Below are 16,792 nucleotides of genomic sequence, written 5' to 3'. Positions count from 1 at the left end.
AATAATCTCCTTTTGTTTTGAATTCCTGATGCACAAGTGGTTTGTGGCAAATCATTCTCCAGAATTAAAGAGATGGCTGAAAAACAGGAGCCAAATTCATCCTTTATGCACTGGATAAAGTTGACTCTGGACGATTTCTGGGTCTTTCAAACCCACCTCAGTGTATCAGCTGAATATTTCCCACAGATTTTGTGCCCTGCAGGTGCTGAGCTGACCCCAACTACAGGCAACTCTCAGCTCTCTAGTGAGTGGCCACAGTGGCCACCCTGTGCTCCTTCTGCTGATCAGCCCTGCCCTTCCCACCCTTGCACTGCACCTCTGAAGGCACCCAGCAAGCTGTGCCCAGAGCCCGCCAGCCAACGTCTCCTAGCCAAATCCAGTTTCTTCCACTTCTGCAGTTTTGGTGGAAGAGCAAGAAGCATTCTCAGTCTTTGGCAAACTGCTTCAATCTGAATAAACTTTTCTATCAGGGCTCTAGTGTCTCAGCATGTCACGAGACGCAAGGCAGCTCCACGGACATTGCTTACATCAGCTAAGAACCTGTATGGTATTATGGCCAAAATAATCTGTTTCCACTGACTGAATGATCTGACTAATGGATAAACATACAATGAAAAGGTATTATGTTTAAATCCAAATATTTCTCTATAGTTCTGGAAATCTAGATACAGTAGCACCATGTTCGCGTGGGAGAATGAGAAAGCTAACACTGCTTATGAAATAAAAGTTGTCCTGTCTAAAGTACTTGTTTTGTCAAAGATGAGTGAAGTCAGAAGAAACAATAAAACCAGAGCATTTTTCAAGAACATTGATTTCAGGGGGGTAGTCTTCTCCAGTTTAATAATCAAAGATACCACAACACATATAAATAAGCTGGGGACTGAGAGCTGTAGTTTTAACCTGGTAATGTTCCACAAGGCAAATATATCTAAGTGCATTTATCTCTTCTCAGAGCAGATATGTAAAAGCATTAGCCTCCATCATGCTGTTGTGCGTTATCAGGTCTACATGCAGGTCCAGAAAGACTATGTAGTACATGTATAAATATACATACCCGACTTGGGTACAGTCTCGATATGGCAGCACTGAAAATATGCTACAGAAGGATCTTCTGCTGCTGATAAGCACTATTCTAAAATATAAAAGAAAATAAAAGAAATCAAAGACTAAAATTTAAAAATCCCACCACAATAAGCAAAGCAAGAGATGTTACCGTTGAGGAATTCATAATCATAAATCTTCCATCACGGATGATTTTTCCCTCCTCTTTTTTATCTCACAGGTAGGGTATCGCGCTACTGAGTCTTTACAGAAGTGCTGAAGCCTGTGCCATACATTACACAGCAAATGAGTAGTGCAGTCCCATCCCCTCTACAGACTTTCTAGGAAGACTATCTTGAATACGTTACTTGGAATCCAGGATAGATGTTTTTCTAGAGAAAGGAGTCCTAGTGAAAGGAGTCCACCCAGAGAGGGAAGGAGCCGCCCTGGCAACTCACCACTATGGCTGAAACTAAACAGACAAATCCAGCAGCAAACCAGGTGACAGACACCAGCAACCACCTGTGAAGCACACCACAACTCTGTGGCTGACCTGGAGTCTGCATTTATCGGACAAGAATTTCCAGCGTGACCTTTCTCTGCTAAACCAAAGGACTCCTTTCATTTTCAGCTTCCTGTTCCTGAAATAGCCTGATTCATGGATGAAGTCAAAGTTTGCTATTATCATAAGCTTTCGGATCCTTTCACTGCTTTCCAGGTTCCTCCTTGAGTCTTCTCCAGTTTTTCCCCATCACCCTTCTTGGTCTCTGGGCAGAATCACTGGCCTCAGGACTTGCACAGGTGGCAGATATACACGTCACATCTTTTATACACGTCACACGGCTTTTACCTTTAAGATCAGTGTCTAGCCCTGATGACCCGCCATCCTCTGTGCTCAGAAATCACATCAGCCCTCTTGGTTATGATGTTGCGTTGACGCTCAGGTGTGACTGACCCCACAGCTCCTCAGTCCTTCTCCTCCAGCGACATGTCTATCTCAGTCACTAATTGTCGCGGATGAATCCCTCCTGTAAGCATGGCTTGCCTTCATTCCTTACAGGCAGGAAGCTCAAAATTTGGCTACATGAAAGCACACATTATCTGCCTGCACAGAGCTTATCTCAGAATCCAGGCCACTCTTACAGCAAGAGCCTTTTATTTTTAACCAGTCTCCAAATCTCTGCATCATCTGCAAAGTCACTGTGTGGCATTAAACCAAATACTTTAGAGCAACCCATCTGTTTTACAGCCACACTATTACCTTTAGCCATCAAGCTCTGACATAGCATTAAGCAACATCAAAACCACCTTGAGGTCAAGACCCACTTTCCATAAAACTGCGTGGACTGCCAACACCTACGTTATTATAGTTTTGGGAGATGCAGATTGGCAAGAAGCCAAAAGAAGCTTGATCAAGATCAAATGCCAATAAATAACTGTTTATAAATATACCCTCTTTCCTTATTACCTTCAGGACACCGACAATTGTACAAATGTACAATGTACACTACGAAAACCCTTCTTCCCTCTAAAGTTGGCCAACAGGCTGCATCCCTTCAAATTCCTCTAAGACATGGTGATGGCAATTTGTGCCATCTTCTAATCTGATTAGTGTTAGAATTTACTGATCTTTTACCTTTTTAAAAATCTCCAGCTGTGGTCCAAATGCTAGGACCTACTGCTAGGTTGGTTCTCAGGGCTATTGTACTTCCTTGGTGTGCTCTCCAACATTGATTTTTCTGACATTGCGTGCCACAGATCCACCTGAATTTCTCATCTTTTGTCCTACGCTGGTCAAAGTTGGACAACAAACCCTAGCAAGCTGTTTTGCTCTTTACTGTCCAAAAAACCACCATATGCACCTATAAATCTCGTACCAGTTACACTGTTTTTAAAACACTATTTCCTTAAGGGACTGAAGCTTAGTCATCATTCTTGGAAAAGGTTTAGATCCCCAAGAGAGCTCCTGCATGCAATGCTTGGAAAAATGCAGAATGATCAATTTTCCTTCTCCTGGATCATTCTGTTACAGCAATCCTTTTTTTCTTCCTTAAAAGCATATTTAAAAGCAAAGTAGCATTTAACCTTTAATAAAGGAGGGCTTCTAATAATAAACATGCACACAGCATTAGGAAGTTCTCCTGCAGCAGATAAAGTATGATCTCATTGTTTGTCTGAATGCTATAGCACCCTTTGCCTATGGTAAGTATCTCAGATCCTATAAGATGGTCTCATAGTGCAGCAGTAAGTTACAGAGCACGGGGGAATCATTTTTCACATGTGAGAAAGGCAATCCGCAAGCAAAAAAACCTGGCATATGATTAATTTTGTGCTTGCCACTGCTTATTGCTGAATGGTTGCTACTCACAACAGCTTGCTTGTTCACTGGAAGCCTTGTTTGCTGATGTATGAAACTTGGCACAGATTTCGAGGCTGACATCAGAAAGCATCTTTGAATTCGGAGAACCACGGTACCCACTAAGCGCATGCCCCCCACTCCCTCTGGTTGCTTCTGGAAACACAGCTCTTTTACCAACGCCCTACACCTCCCTAAAAAACCACCCCAATTCTTAATATTGAAAGAAAAACAAACTGGTGCTTCCATGTTCACAAGCCAAGACAACAGTGGGAAGTTACCACAGAAATCTTGCTGTGTGTATCAGAAGAAAATCAGACCAGAAAGGAAATAAAAAGCACCAGCCCAGTCTCTAGGGTTTTTTTTCAGATTTCTTTCCCTTGGGACCCAAGTATTGCCTCTCCTTCCATAAACCAGGGGACCCTCTTTACATAAAGATCTCCCACGCAGAGCAGGACAGGAGCCACGGCCTCCACTGCCAGGATGCCACAAAACCTCATCTGCAGAGCTGCTGGAGGGGGCTGGTGCAAAACAGCCTTAGGAGCTTAGGAATGAAAGAGAAGCAGGGAGGGCAGCGGTCAGAAGGTCATCACGGAGGGATAAAATGTCATTTATTTTAGAGGTCTGACGATATGCATGGAAAACAAAAAAATTCTGAGGGCCTGCAATGGTTTGCTGGAGCAGAAAGTCCAGATACCTCTCACAAAGTATGCTTTGGAGAAGAAGGTGTGGCGGAAGCCCATTGCTTTTCAAGAAAATTGAATTGCTGTTTATGGGAGAAAAGGATTTCCCTGGATTTCAACTCTTCAACAAAGGGCGTCTATGATCCTGCGCAGCTCTGAATGAGCTATTTCCAACATCAGAAGCAGCTTGAGTCAGAGTGGGTTTACGTGCCCTGATTGCCATTGTGCCACCTAGACATGTTTAAAATTACTTCATGAAAAGGTTTTCACTCTCTAATTCTCACATTTCACCAAGAAGTTGTACTAATTACTATGGTTCAGAGCAACCATTATTTGGCAAGAGAGCTCTGACAATGCGCAACTGTCTGAGACTGTAAAAGCTAATCTTCCAATTTCTTTAACGAGGTGTATGCTATGAAACTCCAAAAACGTACTGAGCACGCGGCTCTCAACAGAATCAGTAATTCGCTTGACTTGAAGAAGAAGAATGTTTGTTTTCTTTAGTGTCTGTCTAGGTTTGATTGTGTTGCACCAAAAAAGGCTGCGGTCAGGGAATATGATATACATCACATGTCCCATATACACGCGGAATACTGTAGCCTCTTTTCTCCTACCTGACTGGTGATGTTTGACTACCAGGGCTGTGCTGTCCTGCACGCAAAGGTGAACAGACAAAACCACGGATGCTGTCTGGGTAGCACCCATCATTCTGGAGTCTCCCAGGTTCAAGCTGAGGCTATTGGAAGGTGGTCGAGGGTAATTATGAACTGGGAGGACGCTGCGAATAGTCAGCCTCTTGGAGTGCATGTGTGTGCGTTTCCACAATTAAAAGGGCAGCAAAAGAGACCTTTCACAGCCTATGGGTGGTGTTTGGCCTTGCCTTAGATCTGTATACTGCTAAAAAAATTGAGAAAGCAATGGCATGGGGGTAGCAGAGAAGCATTGTTTCACTGCTTTTCTATCTGCTATATAGGTTGACTCTAGAAACGTTCCTGTCCCATTCTCACCACGAATTGTTTGTTCAGCTGGCTCAGGTTGCTGTTTTGGCGGCCTGTTTCTGCCAGATAGGAAATCTTATGCTTCACGGTTTATGGAACCAATAAACCTGCTGAGTAAAGTGGGTGAAACCACATGCTGGTGGCACCCTGTGCTAATTTTATGTTAGGGTTGACTTGTCTTTGTCTTTTAACGGGAAAATTTGTTTTGTGCTGTTTTACAAGCCTGCTTGGATAATAAAGCCTAGGAAACTTAATTTTCCAGCTCCTTTAATAAGCCACGTCCTACAAATCCAAAGAAACCGGTTTAACCAGTGCACAGAACCATCGACAGGAAGCTTTACAAGGACTGGCTGATAAGCTGCGGTCTGTTTTTTCTCTGTGCTGAGATAGCTGAACTCTTACTTTAACCACAGCCGGTCCTGCCTTGCCACTGGACGGCCAAAGGCTGGACTCAGAGCATCACTGCTCAGCGTGTGCCACCCCCGGGGCTGAGAGGGGAAGGGCTCGCAGTGCCGCAGGACAAGGACACCTCACTTCACAAGTTGAGAGCCACAAATAAAGGCGGGTACCAGAGAAAGGAGCCCCGAGCTATCATCCACACCGCAGTTCTCTTTGCTGTGACGCTCACAGTCACACGCCACTGAAACAATTACCGAAAGCTGAAATTACCTATTTAAAGCCCAGCTATTAATTCACCACTCAAAAACACATTCTCTGTAGATGTTTTCAAAGATGGGTTCCTCAAGTTAAGCGGAAAGCTGACGTTCTGTGACAGAAGGGTCAGGGGTTTCGGAGAGAGCTCAGGGAGCCCGACTCCAGCCTGGCTCAGTGCCTGTGTCCTGCACAACCCGGCATTAGCCACATGGGATGAGGTCCTGGGCACAGAAAGGAGCCCCAGGAAGGTTTTCTATGCATTGCAATACCCGTGCTCCTCCATGTCACAGGGAACCAGGGAGGACACCTGCTTTAAAGGTCTTAAGGTACTCAGAAACACTATTATTTTAGGATGAGCACATAAAGCAGATCCACCTGACTTTCCCGAGATCCTTTTAATCCAGAATGCCTATTCACTTCTGTGACTGCAAAAACATCCAGACCCCTCGGAAAACCAGGGTATGTGCTCAGATTACTTACTGCTAGACTTAGCCGGCCTTAGGGGTGACACGAACTGTTGACTTTGCATTTTATTTTTAGCTAATATCGCTGTGGCTCTTTGTCCATAGGATGAAAAGCATTTCCAAAACTCTGTATCTTATTCTTATTGTCTCTGTATTCTAGATAAAGAGATCTCTATTATGATAATGGAAATATTCTGGAAAACCGTGTCTGCTGATAAAGATAAGAAGCCAGTTGAACAGCAGAAGCTTACTCACTGTTTTCTTAGCGAGAAAAATATTCAGTTATATTATCAGATGTAATGACTGATCTATGAATTAAGATAAAATGCTGCATATATCCTACAAATACTTCTTTGAAGAATAAAAGAGTTTACAAATCAAATATTTATTTCCTTTTTCACAGGTAATGTTACTATCAAGTTTATGCATGTATTTTGTGCACAGATCTCAGAAATTACTCTGTGGAATTTGCATAATACCTTATGAATAAGTATTTTTTGCTGTAAGAAATTCCCAGAGCATACATCTATTTATGCACAAAACAGACTAAAATTAGAGGGCTGCTTTTCAGCGCTTGATTCCACATGTATTTGTTGTAAAGACAATAATCAGCTGCTAGTCAGACAATAGGCAAGTCAACAGTTCTGCATGCGGCTGTTTGTTACAAAAGCTGTTTCTAAAAAGCCGTTGTCTCTCAGAGCCACCTTCTGCAATATTTATGTTGATTACTACCTTTCACTGCATTTAATTGTACGTGTGAGATTAATGCCAGGAAAATTTTGCTTGAGCCAAGTAACACCTACCAGAATTCAATTCATAAAACCTGTGGTTCAATGCAGTGTCAGAAATTCTATTGATCTGGTCCCATGTTTGATGGAAACCACAGGATACGTGCACAAATCGGTCCACAGGGACACACGTGGTTCTCACCCACGGCAGTTGTATGAGAACAGGCATGGGCAAGGGTCAACTCTCCGTGGGACAGTTTAGTCTATATGCAACCTGTTCAGGTAGTCCTATTTCAAACTTATTCAGGTTTGGAAATAGCATCATGGGGAAATTGTCTTGGGAAAAAAACCCAGAGAGGGCAGGTGTCTTTTTCATAAGCAGGCAGGAGCTAGTTTCACTTCTGAGCTGGATGATACTGCAATGAAGAACCTATTCTGCTGATGGGAACACGACGACAGCACTGTGCCTTTGCAGTAAGGGAAGGCCCATCCGACCTCTGCTGTACAGGTGCCATCGGTGCCTGTGGCTGCCCTCTGGGCAGTGTGCATCCCAGCTCGGGGTGTGCGCCCCTCACACACCGCCGAGAGCCCCTCTGCCTGCCTCTGCCCTGAAAACAAGCATCCCACTCCTCACCTTGCCACAGCCACCCCCAGCTGCGCCTTTACCAACCAGCACTTTGTGCCCACTAACAGACGTTGAAATCGCATTCAGATGTTGCTAAACTTGTTTCCAGGCAGGTTCTGCCATCTGCCCCTCTCACACTTAGCGCCTGGCACTACCCTCGACGAAAACGCAACCCGATTATGCCTAGTTTACTCCGACAGCACCACGGATTTCCCTTTTACGCAGGTTATTTGTATTAAGGAGACTCAGACTCAGGTCTTAAAAATCTACGGGCTAGCACTTCCATTGACTCGTACTTCACTCGAGGAAGGAGCGTGCAGTGCAGCCCGCACCTTCACAGACTATTTTAAAGGCCATGACTATGTATGTGGTAAGTGGCAATGGCACGCTGTGTTCTTGCATGGTGATGCTGACCCTGCCCTTTCCCTCACGCCCCACGGATTGCCTTTGCAGAAGCAGCCTTTGGATGCACAGTACCTGCCGTTTCTGGTATCGTGTTGCCGCATGTTCTTGATAAAATGAACCTTCTTAAAGTTCTTTGGTCTGGGTGATCCTGAGAGTGTCCGACATCTGAAACATAAATCAGTTGCGGGGTGGGGGGAGAAAAAAAAAAAAAAAGTACTCAGTTCCCTGCTGTATGGCCAAGAAGTCTACACAAAGGCAGGAAGGAAAGACAAGACAAATGATTCAAGTCACCCTGTGTTAGGAATCAGCAAGAACAATAAAGACAATAAGTCTGGAAATGCGACAGCTCAAATAAAAAAAAATATTTAAAATAATAAGAAGAAAAGGCACCACCACCCCTCCCTTCATGCAAAAAAACACATCATAAAAAAATCTCAGCAAAATAAAACTTCCTGTAATCTACCGTGACAGCTTAGCCCAAGCTTTCAGAGGAAAAAAAAAAACATTAAACTAAAACAAAACCTGGTAAATATGTGATTTCCCCCCTCACACCAACACCCACACTTTTATATCCTCCTCAGCTATTGAAAAGGAGCTATTGGGGAAAGTTCTTTTTTGTTTTAATTTTAGAAAGATTTAAAATCTCTCATTTGCAAGGATAATTCCTACTTGCTTTCAACTCTAAATATTACTTTTCATGTTCCCGACAGCATACAAAACAACCGAAAATAAAATAAATTACCTCAGGAAAAAAAAAATTAAATCATTCTTCAAAACATTAATTCTTAAATCTATTTTATATCTGAACGCACTTTTTAAATTGCGGTTAGAGAAAGAAATTGCCAGAGGGAGGAGAGATGAGACAAACAGCAACATCCCCGCCCTTCCAGCCTTGCTCTTTTTAATCAGCTGAAACCACAACCCATGTGAAAGCTTTCTCTGTTTCATCTCAGTGCTGTTCTCCTGCAAGGCACGGCGCGCAGGCACCGCAGAGAACCCCTGCGCTCGCTGCGTGGCCAGGGCTGCTGGACCACAGATGCTGCATCCTCTGTGGGAGCTCTAAGGGATAAGCATCCTCTGCCGGCGCACACAGGATCAGCACAGTCCCTCTGTGCTGAGCCTCCATAACTTATTTTCCCCATCCTTTCTTATCCATAGGCAGAGTTCAGCAGCTTCCCAAACCCGAGAGGTCCTTCTTTTTGGACTGAAACCACGGACCACTGGTCCCAAGCCACCAGAGACTGCCTGTACCCAAATGCCACCACCCTGCAGGGGCACACCGCGGAGCAGGGGGGAACCCCATCACTTTGCCATTTCTGCCTACTCCTGTTTGTAAAATCCTCGAGATTCTCTCACCCCGTGGTTGCAATTAGCCTTGTTAGCTTCTTCACGGGAAAATACCACCAAGAGAGAGGTTCTACCAATAACTGTGCAAATCAGCAAGTAAAAATACTGCCTCGCAAACTATACTTTGTTTATATCTTTTGCCAATTATACGTTTGAATCATGTATAAGAACGCCTCATAACCTGCCAGTAAGCGTTCAAGAATAAGCTTGGTAAAAATAATCAAGCCTTGGTAATAGGCCAGTTGGTACAGCCTCTGCTATTAAGTCTTTGCTTCGAGGTGGGGAGAGACAGCCGATCTGCACGTGGATAAACAAGGCTATAGGCTAAATATCAATATAAACCAGCTGAATTATAGGTCCCAAGATAAAGAGACGCCCAAAATTAAGCTGCTGCCTTGCTGAACAGCTGACCTGGAAGCATACCGCACACCGGTCAGATTACCGAGAAGCTCCTTTCTGAACTGTTAAGCAGTTGCTCCATTTTCCATCGCCCCAGAGGATTGCCTAGTGACTAATTACCGCGGTCCCCAGAGAAGCTGTGGTCTCCTGGACGCAGAAATAAAACCACACTGAAGCTGACAATATAAAAAGGATGGGGGCAGATTTATTAGTGAGGTAGCAGTCACAAACCTACCAGCCAACGCAGAAAGACAGTAACACTGGTTACCAAAATAAGACTGCTTGTGCTGAGAGAATAAATTATGAAAATCCATAAAAAATGAGAATACTACAAATACTAGCCTTCAAACGCTTACTTCTTTAAGCCAGATGTACTTACTTTATAAAGGTACTATGTCAGAGGCTAGTCATTCCTGTTAGTGACAACTAAACTGCTCTATTAATCAAATCTGACTTTTTATTTCCTGAGATTTTATTTAAATACTGACTTTTTTATTTAAGAACCTAAAGCCAGGGAACATGTAGTTCATGTCACCTACCACCTTGCAGTGGTGCGTGAGGTTTCACTCTACCCACTGTGAAGAACATCTTAAGGTGAACACCCAGCTACTTTCCAACAGGCGCAGGGACAGCAAGTCTGTCCGTGCACATGCCGTACAGACAAGTAACCAGAGAGAGAGTAAATAAAATGACCTCCGCAGTGGGGCATTTTCCTCGATGTCCTCCAGAGTCTCCAGAGAAGATCGCTGAGAGATCAGACGACGTCTGCAGAGAAAACAGAACACAAAAGATCACCGGGGATTAGAAGGCACAAGAAAGTCCTCAGAGATGTTATTTAGTAAAGCTCACGAAGTGCCTTTCACTAACTGAGCTGTAACTTTGGATATTACTCCATTTTGTCCTGTTCTGCTTATTTTACTAAGTCAATTTGATCCCAACCAGAAGCAAAGCATACTCGGTACAAGCTTCTATAGCAAAGCACAAGCTGAAACTTCCCAACAGCTCCTCCTTGCTTTGTGCTTTCAGGTTTTCCTTCCTTCAAGGGTTTAACACTCACCTAACACCAGCCCCACATCTGCTGTGGTGGCGCTTGCGATGCTACAAGTAGAGTTCTTTGCTAAAATAATGCAGACGTAGATCTACAGAGACTGCCCGTCTTTCACACTGCTGCAGGGGACACTTCTCTCTGCCCCTTGCCCTTTTCATCAAATAAATGCCACTCGTTTCTCAGTGATGTCCATCTCATCAGTCCTCTGAGGAGTGACTGAAGAGAGATGAAGGATGACGGAGCCAGCAGCCCCGGGTACAAACCAGCAGTTTAAAAGGGAGCTCAGCCCAGATGAGTTTACTCCTGTTTTAAACCTGTTTTCTACGGTTGAGTCGGATCCCTCCTCCACCTTCAGTGAAATAAAGTAAGGAAACTTTAGCATTTCAAGTTTTCTGATTGTCCTAGTGAGCAGGGAAGAGCCCCCAGCACAGGCTTGGTTTTCGCAGCAGCTGCTGCTGCACAACCTCCAAACACCCCAATGGCAGCACAAAACCAGGAGCTGCACCCAGCCCTCCAAAAAGCACTGTAAATACAAAAAATAAGTATATAAGAAAGATACAGCCCACCCACAGGCACATAATGAAAAACTAAGCTGGCAATCATCAGAACAACCCCGTCGGTGGGTGTTTAGCAGCTGCGACAGCCAGTTGAGCGAAGGTGCTGTGCCACAGCACGCGGCTAGCCCGGGGAATGTCAGCACCCATTGCTCCTTGGGGCTGTTGCTGACGTCTATGGTCTGAACTTAAATGATAAAAGTCCTCATAGACTACCACTATTTTTTCCCCAATTACCTTAATATCCTTCCCACTGAGCCGCCTTACCCCCTTGATCTGCAAGTAAAGAGTTTACAGAATCTCGGTATGTTATGAGCACCCCCCCGCGCTTGGAAGGGCGCTCATTAATTTATTCCCGGGCTGTATTTTCACAATAAATTGTTTCCTCTGATGCCAGTGTAAGCAGTTTCTAATCCTTCTTGCAATTTGCTAGCCCCTCCAGTTGTGCTGCTACAACTGTTCCTGCAGCCGCGCTGCAAATCTGATTACCAAAATGTTTTTCAGTTCAAAACAACCCTGAGGTTCAGTGATTCAGTTCACTACTAGTCCAAACACCAGATTTCTATCGCTAACCCCCAGACAACACATTTCAGGACAGTTTGAATACGTACGCGGCTTTTCGTGTAGTTAGAAAATCATAAAAAAAACCTCAAACAATTTATAGAGCAACTAAGTGAGAAGCGTAATCCTCTTAGGAAAATATGTAAACCTAAATCCCCTCAGGCTTTGTCTAAACTAGAATTTAAGAAGATCTGGTACGAGATAGGATACACCTTCAAAATGCTAAGAAAAAATAAAGAAGTCTGCGTTTTAGGGTGTGCTGAACTTGCTGGCGCGGCCAAGGAAGAAGAGACCAAATATCTGCCTTCTGCGCCCATGGGCGCTCCCTCAGCTCCATCCACAGTCAGAGGACACAGAGATGTTCTCAGAGGGAGAAATCCAGATCAGGAGGAGCTCCCCCTCCATTTTGAGTTACGTTGGTCCATAAGCAAAAGTTGGAAGTTTCAACTACAAGCACCACCGATATAGCAGATGACAGCTGCTGCTTTTTAATACCTCTTTATGTGTCATTAGCTTAATAACACACTTAAATGACGGTACCCTCCCATCTTGTGGTGTTACAACACCAAAAGCATATTTCGCGTGTTGTTAGTCCAAGAGAGCAAAACAACAGTACAACCTTGACACCTTCTTGGTATTAAATTTATCAAACTAGTAACACAGGATTTCCCCTAGATGCCTGTTAGATGCCGTAAGGTGCTTGTACAACACTCAATGCACATTTGAGCCACCACCGCAACCTCCCCCAAGCCTCTCCTTGGCCGAAGTTACCCACCACCCTACACCTCATTGCCAATGGCTTGGCAGAGATGGGTCTGAAGATTGCACGTCCTACGTTTCCATCTGTTATTAAGGCAGATGCATTGGCTGGCAGAACTACACGCATGTACATTTCATCAGCTCCAGGGCAGCTTTAAACACTGGCCATCCAGTTGCCAGCAGACTGTTCAAATTCCTCTGGCATCCCCTTGCTGGTCGCTGCTTCTTAAACCCAGCGCCAGGGATGCTGCCTCCTGTTTTTTTCTTGCTAACCTTGAATGCAACGCAGGCTGGATGGGAATCGCTGCCACCCCTCTTGGCACAAAAGACTTCACACCGATTTTCGCTGGCAGTGATTTTGCACTGTTTTGGGAACCTAACACAGCAAGTGAGTCTTCACAAAGAAGCAGGGGGGGAAGCTCTTTGCTCACCCAAGCTTGGGAGAGGAGCACTGATACCTGAGCTCCCTCTCAACTGGTGCGAATATAAGCGTGACTCTGGATAAATTCATCAAGGAAGGAAGCAAGCAGATGAAACCCCTCCCCTAAATCACCAGCAATGAAGAAGCACGGGTCACTCAGAAGCCTCCAGTGATATAAATGGGGGCTGCCCAGCCCAATCCCTCCCTCTGTGCTGGCATCAGCAGCAGCGAGAGCGAGGACACCCAGACTCCAGCACCCGACCCCGCTGAGAACTGCCACATCTTTCACCTCTCCCCAAAATCATTGGGTTTAACCGGTTCAGCTCCCTGCACAATCACAGGAGCACCGGTGAGGTGGATTTGCAACAACTCTGCTGAAATCAGTTCACGCTGCCCGGGAATCGCACCTTCTCTTCACTGAAGAAGCTCAGCCGCAATGAAGTATGTGCAATTATTCCACTTTATCTTAAATCTTCATTTCGAGGCCTAATTAAGATGACCTAAATACCAATATTTATAAGCTTTCCACAGCTGGATATTATACCAGAAATGGCAACTAATGAACCCACCCGCTGTGAACCAAGTCACATCCTGTGCCACACACATAGGAAAAAAAACAATTTTGGAAAAGCAAAGCTTTTGAAAGGGTGTTCCAGGGAATACAAGCAAAACCAGTTTTTCATTGTCTTCATTAAAAATTAATCACCTCAACTGGTGTTTAATATTTAAACTAATTTATCATCTTTCTTTCTGCAGGCAAGCAGTCAGGGCTTGTCTATACAACTTCTAAAAGGCCTATTTTTCAAAAATTGATTAATGTGCTATAGCGGCTGGTTGAAGACACTTGCACTGAAATAACCCAAACTGTTTTATATCACACATCACCATCATTCTGGTGTAAAGCTGTGTTGATACCTATTTCATATTAAAAAATGTCCTGTTTCAGTAATAATTAGGGGAAAATACTTCTATTGTTAACAAAGAGTACCTATACTCAGACTAAAACAAAATAGCACTGTCTGACTCATACAGGATTCAGGCTTTGGGATAAGTCTTTAGGCCGACACATTTTCAATATAAAATGCTTTAAAACTTGTGCAGAGTAAATGTCAGCCAGCTCACACACTAAAATACAATTGCCCTTAATAACAAAATTAAAGATGTTTCAGTAAAAATTTTAATTTCTCCTACTTCACGGAAAGCCTTAAAAGAATTACTCCTAGTTTAACTACCACATCCTAAGTATGCCAGACTCACCCCTCTCTCCCCACACACCCATGGACACAGAAGAAAGCAGTTTAGCTCTGGAAAGATGATGACCTCCTAGTTCTAATGATCAGCCCCTGCAGGACACAGTCTCATGCAACTTATGGATTTTTTGTTTGTTTTAAAATCATGAGATACCACTTTCCCTTAAACACCTACCTAAAATTCTTTTTTCCTGTTTCCTCCCTGTTCTCTGTGCAATTGTTACATGAGCCCAGAAATAACCAACACCCTACAATCAAATTCCAAACCCTCTCCAAAGAAAGAGACTAAAGAGATATTTGATGCTGTGGTATTTTAAATGGCCATTCTTTAAGACATTCATGACCCTGTTTGCATTCTGGATTTATCTTTGACCAGCTGTCTGAATCTCTGTGGAAGTTTCTTAAAACATAAAATGTTGTTTCCATTTCTCCTCTCCAAAGTCACGTTAGTATGTGGTTCAGCTGCAAAAATGAAATAAAATGCAAGCAGACAAATAAAATAAAGCAGCCTGTAACCAAAACAGCAAATAACCAAAGTGAAGTCAACTGCAAAAAGATTCACTGTAACCAACCCATCAATCAGTGGAAAGTTATCTTCACTGTCAATTGCTGCAGGATACTCAGCTCAATTATGTTAAACATACAAAATCTTAAGCCCTATAGACAGGAGGCGATTAAAAAAACAGAGCTGCAATCAGAACACTGGATAAATTCATCCAGGAAGGAAGGAAGGAAGACGATGATAATCCAAGAGATAAGGAAAAATAAATCCATGTGTAATTACTTTCTAGCACAGCTCCAAAACCAGGAAGAAAAAGCTGCATTTTTAATACGCCTAATTTTTGTGAAAGTTGTGGGTGTAGATCCCCCCTGCTTCTGTTAAGATTACAAACCTACAATGCTGAAGCCAGTAGCGCAGGTGCCGCTGGCTCCCAGAAGGAAAAGCATCCCTCAGGACAAGCTTCACATTGCCTGGGACAACTAAACCCTTCAGAGATGCAGTGATGATAGGACTCACGAGTGCTAACCATCTGAACATCTGCCGACTGGATTAACACTGATGGGAGAACTTGGGCGAGCAAAGACGTTTCAGCAGCTAAAGACTGTTGGTAGTCTGCATGCCCGCTGGGTCACCTTCTCCCTTCAGGTGGCCAGGAAAAATGAATGTGCATGAACAAGAACATATCATTCTCTGGAGATATTCAAAACCCACCTGGCTGCATTCCTGTCCAATCTGCTCTAGGTGACCGTGCTCTGCAGGGGGGTTGGACTAGATGATCTCCGAAGGTCCCTTCCAACCCTTACGATTCTGTGATTCTGTGAAGAGCTACGGGGCAGAAACATCAGGGCTATCACCTTCCAGTCACAACCGTGTTTCTAATACCATGGGGCTTAGGAGCATCAGAAAAGCACCAAATTGCCTGGCACTTGGAAAAGTGCTTACTGCAGGGGGGTTGGACTAGATGACCTTTAAAGGTCCTTTCCAACCCAACACATTATATGATTCTATGAAAATGCTGAATTCCTTATTTTCACTGTGCCTTCTTCACAAAAGATGTATCCCATGCGCAGTAAGACTACCCTAGACATGTACACAAGGGGAATGGAAGGAAAGCCATTATAAAACTTGCAGCAATGGGGAATGAGATCTGAAATCTCATTCAGGGATCCCTGCGTAATGTACAGGGATACCTGTAAGGATATCCCAGGGCCTGCCTGGAGCTGTAAGTGGAGTGTTTACCTCTGCCATCCATCCACCCTTCTGAAAGGTGCCAGGTCTGGATGCAAAGAGGAGCTCTTGCCCAAAAGCCAACCTACTGCTGCCCAAAAGCCAACCTAGTCCTTTGCAAACACTCCCTGGGGAGTTACCAAAACATGCTCTGGACAAGCAGCTCCCATAAGTCAAACCAGGCAGAGCATCGCTTTGATCCGACCTCTACGGGAAGAGCAACCCTAGGGCTGTTTTTTCACTGTGCTTCATATTGTTCCCTCCACCACCAAAATGGCTTGAACAGTACAAGGGAAACAAGGAGAGTATTCAACAAGATCTAAGATCAGGCTTCTAAGTGCTAGAATGGAAACAGAAAGATTAAAAGTAAATGTATACATTATATATTACAAATAAATACATATAAGTGTGTATGTATATATTTGTAATATATAATATATACATTATCTATTTATATTTTCTCTCTGATTCCCCGTCAGCCTGCCTGCTGAATACCTCTGCCCAAGCTCCCAGGCTAAGCTGCTGTCAATTAATACAGTCGTCTGAAATATTATACAAGACATCAGCTGTGTACGAATTCCCATTCACTTCCTGACCCTTGACGCCATGACCCAGCACGAACCCAGATGAAAGACCTGCTAATGAGTCACCTCTCGCCTCCCCTCTGAAATTTTTACAGGCATTCCTATGTCCCAGCTCATTTTCTTCCTATCTTTTGCCAATACCACAGGAAGAAAAACACAGGAAAAACAAACCCTGAGACTATTAAA

The 16,792-nt window shown here is 43.9% G+C and overlaps 1 protein-coding gene across 3 annotated transcripts in view; it reads right to left on the bottom strand.

The window, feature by feature from the left end:
- CABLES1 (Cdk5 and Abl enzyme substrate 1) overlaps nucleotides 1-16,792 on the bottom strand; it is a 74,164-nt gene that overhangs the window by 26,995 nt on the left and 30,377 nt on the right. For 2 of the 3 annotated variants that reach the window (XM_074576826.1, XM_074576828.1), the window contains exons 2-4: nucleotides 10,394-10,465; nucleotides 8,027-8,119; nucleotides 1,055-1,132 (exon numbers count right to left, since the gene is read on the bottom strand). In XM_074576826.1, coding sequence (XP_074432927.1) covers nucleotides 1,055-1,132; nucleotides 8,027-8,119; nucleotides 10,394-10,465 — 243 coding nt within the window. The remainder of the gene's footprint in view (nucleotides 1-1,054; nucleotides 1,133-8,026; nucleotides 8,120-10,393; nucleotides 10,466-16,792) is intronic. The other variant, XM_074576827.1, reaches the window with a different exon arrangement.

Source organism: Larus michahellis, chromosome 2 (assembly GCF_964199755.1).
Source record: "Larus michahellis chromosome 2, bLarMic1.1, whole genome shotgun sequence".
Classification (NCBI taxonomy): Eukaryota; Metazoa; Chordata; class Aves; order Charadriiformes; family Laridae; genus Larus; species Larus michahellis.
Note: the sequence above shows the minus strand (reverse complement) of the source record. Positions and strands in the feature narration are given on the sequence as shown.